The 12,110-nt window shown below is 39.6% G+C and overlaps 1 protein-coding gene across 2 annotated transcripts in view; it reads right to left on the bottom strand.

The window, feature by feature from the left end:
* Window positions 1-795: 795 nt before the first annotated feature.
* ARHGAP15 (Rho GTPase activating protein 15) overlaps window positions 796-12,110 on the bottom strand; it is a 575,155-nt gene continuing 563,840 nt past the window's right edge. For both annotated transcript variants that reach the window (XM_074363590.1, XM_074363592.1), the window contains one exon: window positions 796-1,160. In XM_074363590.1, the coding sequence (XP_074219691.1) occupies window positions 977-1,160 (184 nt within the window). In that variant the 3' untranslated portion in view covers window positions 796-976. The remainder of the gene's footprint in view (window positions 1,161-12,110) is intronic.

Below are 12,110 nucleotides of genomic sequence, written 5' to 3'. Positions count from 1 at the left end.
TCTAGTTAAGTAATCCTTAGGGCATATGAAAAAAAGCCTTTTTAAAAAGTTCTTTCTAGATAGATTTAATGTAATTCACCAATAAAGCATCCTCAGAAGCATAATAAAAATTCTACATAAAATGACACAGCCAGGGAAAAGGAAGATATATAGTTTGATGAAGATCCAAAATGGATGTTAACATTAAAAATGAGCAGTCATGCAATTCCTGTATAATAGAAAGATCAAAATTGCAGGGTACTAATTTTACTTCTAATTTATAAGACAGTATGTTTATGGGACTGCAAACAGTATATGTAAAAAAACATATCCAATGGCAAATGTTTTGAACTGTCATTTTTCTTCAGCAAAATTGCCAGTCAACACATATTTGTAAATTTCAGCATATAGCACCAAGGATGGCTGGACTAGATTTACTCTTACAAAAATGTTCTTGAAAGATGAAATATGTCTATTTTGGTTGAGGTCCTGATTTCCTTTGTTCTATTTAAAAATTATTAGTTTCTGCCTCCTCCCTCCCTTGGTTCTACTCTTGTACACATGGGAGGAGAGCAGACACACGGTGAGACTGCTCACTGGTGTGTGCACACAACATGCTCTCAGTCACACACACACTCACGTGTCTTCACGTACACAGCCACACACACGCAGTGCCGGGGAGGAGCATTAAGGCTATTTTGGGATATGCACTGTTCTCTGCACATGATTTTATAGCGTGGAGCACGTATCACATATGCCTAGGAGTACCGGAAAGAACAGCACTGAAGGGGTTAATGTAGAACACATATAGGCAAATATTGTCAACTATTTTATTCAAATGTTTGGAACTTAAACACAAAATCATCATTAAGTTTTCACAAAATGAGGCATCTGTCGTTTGAAAGGGAAAAAAATATTTCAGAAATATGTTTACAGAAATGTGAAAATATTAGGCATGGAGACAGATGTGAACACACTCAGTCACTTGTCGTGTCTGTCAGTCTTCCTCCGAGCCGAAGATCTTACTGTACTCGCTCAGCATGAGCTCGGCTATCTGGTTCTGGTACACCATGTGCACTGCCATGTTCCCCGTCTCCTTTTCAGCCCTCAGGAGGGTGGGTCCAAACACAATCCCTAAGCTCTGTGTGGACATGAGGTTCTTGGACGCTTTGGCCACTATCCTGGGGAGAGACAGAGAGAGGGAGGGGAAAAAGAAAAAGATTCCATTGGAGTTAGAATAAAATGGTGGCTACTTTTGAATTACAAAGTTCTGGGTTCTTGAATTCTCCTCCTTAAACTTCAGCTTATAAGAAGCAAAATAAGGGCAGTGATCGGCTTTGGCAAAATATAGAATGCAGCACAACCAAAAAATTTCCAGCTTCCAGAAAAGTGACTCCAACATGATTTAATCTTCTGCTCCTTATGCTTTACTGTATGGAAATAGAACCTATGACTTTGGGGGGAGGATTCTGTCCCCATAGTACTTGACCACTGCAGGTGCTCAACAAACATGTGTGCAATGAATGAATGAAGAAATTAGCAAAAATGACTGTGCAGAGTTAACAAGATTCAGCCTTTGAAGTGATTATAGTCAGTGGAGCAAACGGGGGAGACTGGCATCAAATATATAAGAAGCCAAACACTAGAAAATAGAACAATATATGCATAATTAATGATGGAAGGAAGACACAGGACTGAAAAAAAATTGAAAAAAATTTAAGTTTTTAGTAAGTAGTGGGAGTAAAGTATTCCTGACAAATGCTCATTGGAATATGTTTTATGGGGAGGGTAGGTTCTGTGACATTTTGGGGTATAACAAAAGTCCAAGTGTCCCCAACCATTGTACTCAGTTTAGCTCACATCTCAATAACGTGCAGAAGCCTATAGCACTTGCACAAGAAGAAGAGTCCCACTGGAATCAAAGTAACATCTGCTTGTGTGAGGACTGCGTGGAGAGCCGGAATACCAATGAAACGTTAGGATGTGGTTTTATTAATGGTTACACCTTGTCTGCTTCAGCACGGGACTCTTAAAAAGAAATAAAGCACCATCCTATACATTGAGACCTTAAAATTTAAAAAAAAAGTCATGCTTATTCTCACAATTGAAGCCTCCTTGGTTTTCTATTAAGATTAGGGAAAGTGAGGTTTTAGTGATGTCAAGGACATAGTGAGATGGTATGGAAGGACAGGGTGCTAAGAAACGCTAAGCTCTGGGTTCCTCCAGATACCCTGACCTGAGGGAAACAGGAGCGTAGAGACTAAAGTGAGGCAAAGGAACTCTTCGTTGCAAGGCAATGGGGTCTCTGGGCTCAGAGCCCATGGGAACACTGCAGCACTGGCTTGGCTTTGGAGGACCCTGTTTGGCCCGCCCAGCCCCGCCCAGCGGACTCAGGAAGAAGGAAGATGGGCCCTACCTATACCCCTTCACAAACCCAGTTCTCTGAGGTATCATTTCTGAGACCAAGAGGCCAGGCCTCCTCCCTCCCGAAAGAGACCTACCGAGAAGGGCCAAAGCCATCTACTTGTGACTCCCCGCAGCACAAGTTCATGGTCAGCAAGATGTCGTTGACTTGATCACTATCAGTAGTAATTAAGTATTATTCTAAGCATTTTATCGTCTCATTTAATTCTCATATCAGTCCCATAAGGTAGCATCTATAATTAAGCCCTTGTCACAGATGAGAAGACTGAGGCCGAGAGAGTGAAGTGCTCGAGGTCACACAGAGCTGAGGCTCAAACCCAGGCAGGGGGGTTGCAGTGCCCACGGAACCCGCCCGGGGCGGGGGGTTGTTAGGACTCTTTCGCTTAAGAACTTGACTGACTTTTACCCCCGTCCTCCACGTGTTTATCAGATTCTTCCCTAAGAGGGTCTGGATTTTTATCCTTCACTGTGGCATTGTGATGGACAGCCCAGTTACAATGGATTTATTGCGGGGAAAATGATGCTTCAACTTGGACTAAATATTCAAGGAATTCTGCCTCCCATTTTCACTTTTCTTCTTTAAATGGAAAGCATTTGTACCTGTGAGTACTGTTGGCATGACTACGTTTCTGGAAGGGATTCTCATATTTTAAAGTATCAGTGAGTTATCAGAGACTTCAAGTTTAGAGTTTTCTTTGGAATGCAAGAAACTGTGCAACTTCACTCTACATTTACCAAAAATCTGTAGAATGATTTTGAAACATTCTAACCTGGAGTCGGGGCAAATGGAGAGGAGCTTTGGTTCTCTTTAAAACACCTATTTACCTTGGCTTAAAGTCTCTCTTGAGCCTTTCCCAGACATCTTTGTTATAAAAATCTCTTGTAAGATTCACTGTAAAGGAAAGTAGCTTTTCTCTTTCAGTTTTAAAGACTTTTTTTTGTGATACTAACCCCTTCATTGACTCTGCCCCAGTGATAATTAAAACATTTGTTAAACAATATGGAGAGAGATAACATAACTGGTCAGCTCAGTCAGTACCTATTAGGTAAAAGTTGCTTTAAAAACATTACCCATCGGAGCAAAGGTCTAAGTTGGTAAGATTTATCTAGCAGAGAACAGGGCTCAGAGGTCGTGGGGGATGAAGAAGGTGAAATGAAAAGGAAGAGACTCTTGAAAGTATGAAGGTGAATGTCTGATACGGGGTCAACAGGGTGGAAGAAACACATTAGGACCTGGAGGCCAGGAGACTGAAAGGGGAAAGTGACAACATAAGGACAGGTTGAGGATGGACAACTTATTTTCCTATTTCATAATGGCTGTGATTCCAGCCGACAGCAAGAACAGTGAGATCTGCGGTGGCAGAGAGCCAGAGCTTCATCAAACTCACAAAGGTGAGGCTAGAAATCAAGGGACGCTCAAGAGCTGATTACTAGAGGGGACAGCTGGGGCTGTCAGGGGTGACAGGGGTAGAAGCAAGAAGAGGTCTATGGTACCTGGAGGGACTGGGGGGACGGGAGGGGAACCTGGGCTCTCTAGGGCACACCAGGAAGATGCAACCAGAGGGACTCAAGCCTTGAAGGGAGAAAAAGGAGGCTGAAATGGGACTACGCTAATCTTTAGTTTTCCCAGAGTTCCTGATATTTTTCCTGCTTAGCAAAGGAACTGGTCTGAGAATCCAGAGCAGGGCTAAATCTAGAGGAGGAACTAAGACCGGGTTTAAATAGAACAAAGAGAGGCAGCTAGCGCAGCCTGTCAGAGCCCTGCTCAGGGACAGTTTTCTCTCTCGGCCGGTGGATCATGGGAGAGGACTCCTGTAATGAATTTCCACCAGCTCATCAGTTTCCTAAGTTTCCTGTGGCACGTGTTCCCTTTGTGCTCTTCTGCATGTGGAAATGTGGAACATTCCTTCTATCTCAACCTGAGTCCTCTGTGTCCATTTTTAATTAAAGCAGTTTTAACCCACGAGTGCTTTAATCTTGTTACAAGTTGATTTTACCCAATAACATATAGTTTTGTATCTTTGTTATATTTGCATTAATGCAGGATACATTTTCTTAACAGCTTGGGATTTCTCCCTAAGTTGGGAAAATTAAGGTCCTTGCAATAACTCTTGGAAAAATCAAATGTAATTAAGGGAGAATGTTAAGAAAATGTGGATGTGTGTTATACAGAATACATGCTGTCTTGCCTACTCACTGGTACAAAATGTGTGCTTGCACTTGTGTGTATTTCAATGGCAAATTATGTTCTGAATATCAATATACCACTAGTTGGTATAATGAAAATCAATCAACCTTTAGGTTAGAAAAGATGCTGAGGGTCAAGACTATTTTGGGGTCAAAGTCACCAACTATCGAACTGTATGATTCATGTAGATAGGCAAATAATTCTCATATAAACCTTTAAATTAGATTAAATTCCTTTGTCGGAGAGAGTGAGGATAGACCTTTCTAGCAAAGAAGGCCCCCAAACTGGGGATGGCTGGAAAATGTGTTCATGCCGTTACAGACTTCACTATTCAAATGTGAACTTACCTACTCTCTACCTCAATAAACTCTTAAGAAGTTAAGTGGTTGATTGAGGACCATGTAAGTCGTCAACCACAATTTCAAAATATAACTAGGATACTGTCCCACAACATTATTTAAATCTCAATTTTTTTTTTACCTCAAATCAATGACTGTCATAATTTCCACTCTCACTGTGGAGATTAACTGGGCATTGCAAGTACCATTGTTCCTGAAAGCTTCAACTAGTAAAACATATGGAGAGGAGAAATACAGGCTATTGAAAGAAATAAAACCTTGCATGGAAAAAATGCAGTCCAATATCAAAGATGGAAAACTCTCAAAAACTGTAAGTTGTGCTTCCACTAGCTTACAATGCAGTTGAGTTGTGTTATTGGAGGGGAGGATCTGATTCAGAAACCAAGTACATTTTTGCTAGGGGTTTGGCAGTGCTTCTAGGACAGCTTTCACTAAAGTGAGTTCTGCAAAACACCATTTCTGTGACATATTTCACAAAAATAGCATTCTGGAGTGAGATACGTTTTGGAGAAAGTTATAAGACATTTTTTTCCTCTTTGGAAATTTACAATGCACAATAACAAGATAGAGGCTCTGACAAGTCCTGCAGGGGGGGGAACAATCCCTGTTCACCTTTGTGTAACTCACATGTGCCGTAACTTACTTGAATGTCATGGATCCCCTTTCCTAAGTGACAATGAGGTGCATATGTTAGGAAACGTTGCTCTAGTGTGCTTTGCTAAGAGTCTGCTAACTAAATCTGAAAATGTTATGGATTTTTCCTTGCTATGCCACCCAGGCTTCAGAACTCCATAGCAGCTAATTCAAAGGGGTCAGAGTGTGGTCATTTCTGGCAGGTTCCATCCCTCGGGTAAGGCTAAGATTTCATCCAGCCTTAAACTCCATGACAGTATTGTAAATTCTGAGCTACAATTTAACCTGTTTTCAGCAAAAGAAATGAAAGAAACTCCCTTTCTTAGACAAAACAAGGGCCAAAAGGCAGAAGACCACATCTGAATGAGAAAGGTGAGAGCAGAGACGTGATTGAGAGGTTACCGCACAGTGAATGGATGGGTGGGTACGAAGGTGCAGAAACATTTAGACCTTAGATCAACATTTGGAAATTCTTCCACATGTTTGTTTACTCACCATTAGTTTACTCCCAAGAAATCCTTGTAGCAAACGTACCTGATTCAAAGCAACATGAAGAGCTCAAAGTTTAGTGCCCCGGAATGCTTGACTAACAGGAAAAAGAGCCCAAACTGCAACTCTTTTGAAAATGGCTATTTGTTCATACTGCCTAGTTTAAAATAGCCTGACAAAAATAATTATGATTTCATGAATTTGTCCACAAAATAGCACTTGATGTATATTCATTGTAAAAGGAACTCTTATACCGCTAAGTAAAATTCAAGTTTATAAAATCTTGAAGTGGGTAAGAATTCATTTTTCTGGCAAGAGATTAAAAAGGTGATATACAGCTTACAGCATAAAAAGGAGAAGAGATGCCAGAGCCACTTTCTGTCGGGCCCCAATGGAAAGAGCCATGATCCATCAATTTAAGATTATTTTAGAAACAATCTATAATCCAGGGCTACAGATGTTGGACCCCAGACAGAAAAATCTTCACAGCCTTATGCTGGGTGAGTTTTTCCAAAAAGTGAGCTGAATTGCTAACCCAAGGAAATTTCTTAGTTGCTTAAAATCACAAACAAATGATTTAAATTGAAAGAGAGCTTTACTATAAAACTCAAAATTAATGCTGAATTAAGAAAACCAAAGCATTTAGTAGTCGTCCAGCTCCCAACAGATATATGGATGCAAACTTCTTGTTAAAGTTTGTGCTTTGCTGTTACCATAGAGACTTGCAAAGGAAGTAGAAAGCCACATAATTGCCTGCAGGACGGGTCTGAAATTATTGGAGGTATATTAAAAGCGTTCCCTTCCCTATCTCTGGATTACCGTGATTTTCCGACACACATAACTTTAGGATGGCTTGACTCGAAAAGGGAAAGTGTCGTGGTAAATGTACTCTTGCCATCAGGTCACACCTGGCTTGCAAAATACAGCCCAGCCACTGTCTGTGAAATGTTAATTGTGACTTTGACCACTTCAGTGAGGAGAGGCTGTTAAAAATAGAATAAATTTTCAATGTGCTCAACTTATGTTTCCTATGTGCTATAACCACTTTGGGGGGGGATTCATGCTAACCATATGCTTGCCTCCTCTCAATCTGCACAAACTATACTGCTGTCTACACTGACACTTTTTTTTTTTTAAAGATTGGGAACTTAGCAGGAATTCCACTTTCTCCCCTCAAGTCACGGCTGTAGGTTAGAAAATTTTCAAATATTGCAAAAGCAGAAGAGCATTCACAAACGTTTTTGCATTTAACACTAATGCATTCCAAGGTGATCATTCACTGGTAATACAGTCATTTTTTTTTATTTGCAAATTTACAAGTCAGTTGGTTTAAACTAATTATAAAGTCTTCAATTTTATACTTAAACATCATATTATTATAGATTTCCAAAGTAAGCAAAGAACCATCCTTCTAAATGGGAATTATTGTTATATTCTGATACCTTTGCTTTTAAATTCTCTTTAAAGCCATATGCATGGAATTCTTTCAAAGCACATTGTGGGAAGGGAACCCTATACAGCAGTTGCACATTCACGGCCAACATGGCCTTATTCTTTGCATTTATTGAACTCCCTCTTTGCATTGATTTCAGTGCAAAAGAATGGAACATTTTCAGTTATTCACTTATTTCATGTTTATACTGATTGGACATTATAGGGAGAGTCTAAAGTATCTTTAAAGCAATATTCAGAACAATAAGATAGGAGGACTGATAAAATTAAAAAAGTGAATAGCCCATTGGCTTCAAGATGACTTATTTCTGGTTGGAAAATGTATTCTATAAGGTGACAACAATCAGAGAAAATGGGATATCACAGCCATAGCCCTTATGTAGGAGCCCTTATATCAAAAAGGAGCACTAATTGTAGTTATTATTTGTTGAATATCTATTTTGTGCTAATCAATGTGCTTCAAATATATCATGATTTTCAAAGGCAGATTTAAAAAATCAGCTTTAATTTTTTTGTTCTGATTATAAAGTAGCACATTCTATTAGAGAGAATTTGAAAAGTTTAGAAAAGCATAATTTAAAAAAAACACCAGTAACCATCAATGTTAACTTAAGGTGACCATTATTTGTTGATAAAAACCTACTGCTCAACAGACCAGCTATTTCTCAACACTTGTTAGGTGTTGGACACTGTTCTGGATCTTGGGGACAGTCAATGAATGAAACAGACAAAGTCCCTGGCCATACTGCAGCTTACAATCCAGCGAGGGGACCAGAAAACAAACAATACACCACTCAGCACACAGTGTGACTTCCGGCACTGATGTACTTCAAGAAAAACTAAAAAGAGAAGTAGTGGGTCTTCCACTGACCCTGGGAGCCTTTAAAAATTCCTAATTGCCTAGACTCCACCCCCAGAGATTTTTCTTAACTTCAAATGGATGGACCCTGGCTGGCTGCAGATAAGGCAGCCCCCAGATAAGTCTAACTTACAGAGAGAGGAGGAAAGTAGCAGGCAAGGGGCTCAGAAGCTCTTTCTAAGGAAGAGACACTTGGACAGAGACCTGGTTACGTGCACACACCAGCGGAAGAACTCCAGGCAGGGAACAGTAGGTAGGGAACCCCAGCGGTGAGGCTGTGCTGGGTGGTTTTAGGCACAGAGAAGAGGCGAGTGTGGCTAAAGGCTGGGGAGTGAGGCAAGAAGGCAGGAGATGCTGTGAGGGGACTTATGGGCCTTGGTAAGGATTTAGGACTTAATTCTAACAGCGATGGGAATACGTTCTTGGGTGTTGAGCAGGAGAATGACACTGCCAGCATTTAATATAAAAGTATAAATATTTTATTTACATACATATTCAAGAAAAGACTTTCTATGTAATTCTGTATCCAGCACTTTTCAGTTCTATCATGAACAATTCCCATGTCGTACATACATAGTGTGTGTGTATATATATATATATATATATTTTTTTTAATCATCTTATACGGGACAGAATGGATTGTACCCTGTGATTTCTTAGTATAAGTGAAGCTGATATATAAAAAATCTTTTCATGTACTCTTTCTCCACACTTTAGAGCACTTCTTTAGGCTGTGGTTTCTAAATAGGGGCAACCTCCTACCCCTGTTCCCTCCGTGGGGTGTTTGCAATGTCTGGAGGCAGTTTTGATTGTCATGACCGGGTGGGGTGGGGGAGCTGAGATGTTATCGCACCCAGTGGGCAGACGCAAAGGATGCTGCTAAACATTCTGCAGTGCACAGGGCAGCTCCCCCCAAACAAAGAATTTCTCTAGTCCCAAATGTCAGTAGTGCTGCTGCTGAGAAACCCTGCCTTACAAACAGTAGAAATGTAACAATTAGATCACTGGTTATGCAACTTTACATTCATGAGCATAATTTGGAAGCCATGCTGAAACACAAATTGCTGAACTTTACCTTCAGATTTCTGGCATACCAAGTCTGGGGAGAGACCAGAGGGTGTGCATTTGCCACAGGTTCCAAGGGGTGATACGACAGGTCTGGGGACCACACTCTGAGAATTCACACACAATCATTAAGTTTGGGCTTTTCTTTTCTTAAAATATGACAGCACGTGGGATACATAACATGACTCAATGCAGTCCTGTTAGTGTTATTATCATGCGGTATTATTCTTTTAAAAATAATTGCCAACTTGATAGGTGAAAAATGACCTGTTATTGTTTGGATTTAGGATTCTTTGAGTTTAGGAAATGGGGAAGAAACAAAAAAACAGCCACGTGGATTTTCTCTTCTGTGGATAGTTGTTCGTATCTCCTGCTTTTTTCCTACTGAGAGCATATCATTTTGTTTGTTTAATCCATTTAATTATTTTGTATATAACACAACTAATACATAGTCTTTAAAAAGTGCAATCTGATCAGGATTCTGTAGAATAAAAAGGTAAAATCCTCTCCTGTTTTCTAGTCAAACTCCTTCATGACTGTAATTAACAGATGGATGTTCCTGCTGGGTGTTTTCCTATCTATCTGTCCATCTACCTATCTTTATATTTATATCTTTTTTTTTAAAGAATGAGATAAAAAAGTACATAATATGCTATAATTTGCTTTTTTCCCTCTTAACTATATATCATGGGCATCTTTCCAAGTCAGTACATATAAAAATACCTCATCCTTTAAAAAAAGTTGTTACATTTCATAGTATGGCAATACCTTAATTTACTTAACCATTCCCTTGCTGGCAGGCTTTTAGGCTGCTTCTAAGTTTTTGCTATTACAGACAATGCTACAGTGAACATCCTTGTATATATAGATTCGTGAGTTTTTTAGGTATTAAGATGCATAATATTTCATTGCTTTTTTGTACTTATATTCTCCTAATTCTTTTGTTCTTAATTTTGTTTATTTAAATTTTTGTGTGCTCTTATCTAGCACTATTTCTTTTGGAATTTCTATCATTGTTTTTGTTATTAAAAAATTCATCCTTTTACATAAATTGGATAAATATTATTACTGTTTTTTCCTAGTTTTTAAAAATAATTTCATTTTCATATCCTCTAATTCATCTCAGTATATTTTACTGTAGGAAAATGTGATGGTAATCTCTATTTTTCCCCAAAAGCTGGTTGACTCCCCACAATAACATTTTGCCATTGATTTGCGATGCTACATTCTTCATACAGTTTCCTAGACTCACAGATACACACACCTGGTGTTTCCGGCTCTGCGGACGATATCCGTGGTATTCTGACCTAGTACTTTGCTGTTTAATCGTTGTAACTTTAGTACATATTAGGAATATATACTTTTTTTTTTTTCAGATGTGAAGGAAAACTTGCAGATGATTTTCTTTTCAGACAGACAAAAGGAACCTGAGAGAGATCTAATAATTTGATCAAAGCCATGCAGTTCGGCAGCAGCAGCGCCTAGATGAAGATGCAGACCTTTGTTACTCTGGGGTAGAGATACTCTTTCCACGAATAACTAAGATTCAAGAACTCTGAATCTAAAATCAAGGGACTTCCTAATGGTGAGGCCTGAGGCCTGAGGAAGACTTGGAAGAGAAGTGAGTCAGAAAGTCAGCCAGAGTCTTGGGTGACATATTTTGATATTTTCATCACCTGCTTCACATCCAAGGATATATTTCTAGAGATGAGAGGATGCTGAAGTGGCAGAAAAACCAGATTAATACATATTGTTTTTCTCTCCAGATTCACACTGTGTTTTAAACTTCGGAAAGCGTTCACTTGTTCCTGTGAATGGAAATGCACCGTTGGTGAGACACACTGAGAACTTCGGCTGCGGTTTCCCTGAGGTGTTTTCTCTTAAGCTTTAAAATGGTTTTAGCCATCCACATTTGACCATGTCAGCAGTTAAAGAAGTCTTAATTTTTATTCCCTGAGCTCTGCTGATCCAATAACCATGGATAATATCACCATCCTGGGGAGACATTGCCCTGGATTTAGGGGAGAAAGACTAGAAAATATATTACATGTTGGGAGTGTTTTTAGAAAGGAAAAAAAAAAAAGACTGTTTATTATTCTCTACCTGGCATGTGTCCAATAAGGCAGTGAAAACACTAGTATGGGCTGCTAACATCTTATACGGAATACTGGGGGCTGTGCATGGATCAACATTAATTAGACCAAGCAGAATAAGGCACCTAATTATAAGACATAAGTGGAAAATTAGAACTTAAATATTTGACTTATGATGCTAGAGAAAACTAAAAGGCGTGCTATCGATATGCAAAGTCAGAACCCGCCCACATCACTCTCTCTCCTTCTTTTCCCTTTCCCACACAGGAGGAGAGGACAGCTATCTCACTTCCCTCTAAGGGTATCTACAGCAACTCTTCAGCAGTTTTCTGGAAAACTGTCTCCTTGTTGAAAAGGTCCCAGAAAAGCTGAAAGAGAGTCAGTTGCAATTTGGGTATCAACATTCAATTGTCCACGCTTAATTTTACTTTCTGAGGAGAACTAAGTTTTAGATATTTTTACAGTGACCTGACTCTAAGAGAGAGGCTAAACCACTCGAAGGCTCCAAGGTACATGTGTCCGGCAAAGGGACAGACTCCTCAGAGAGAGGGGGCAGGGGCTGGAGGTGT

Source organism: Camelus bactrianus, chromosome 5, assembly GCF_048773025.1.
Source record: "Camelus bactrianus isolate YW-2024 breed Bactrian camel chromosome 5, ASM4877302v1, whole genome shotgun sequence".
Classification (NCBI taxonomy): domain Eukaryota; kingdom Metazoa; phylum Chordata; class Mammalia; order Artiodactyla; family Camelidae; genus Camelus; species Camelus bactrianus.
The sequence above is the reverse complement of the archived record's forward strand: the minus strand, read 5'-3'. Positions and strand labels throughout refer to the sequence as shown.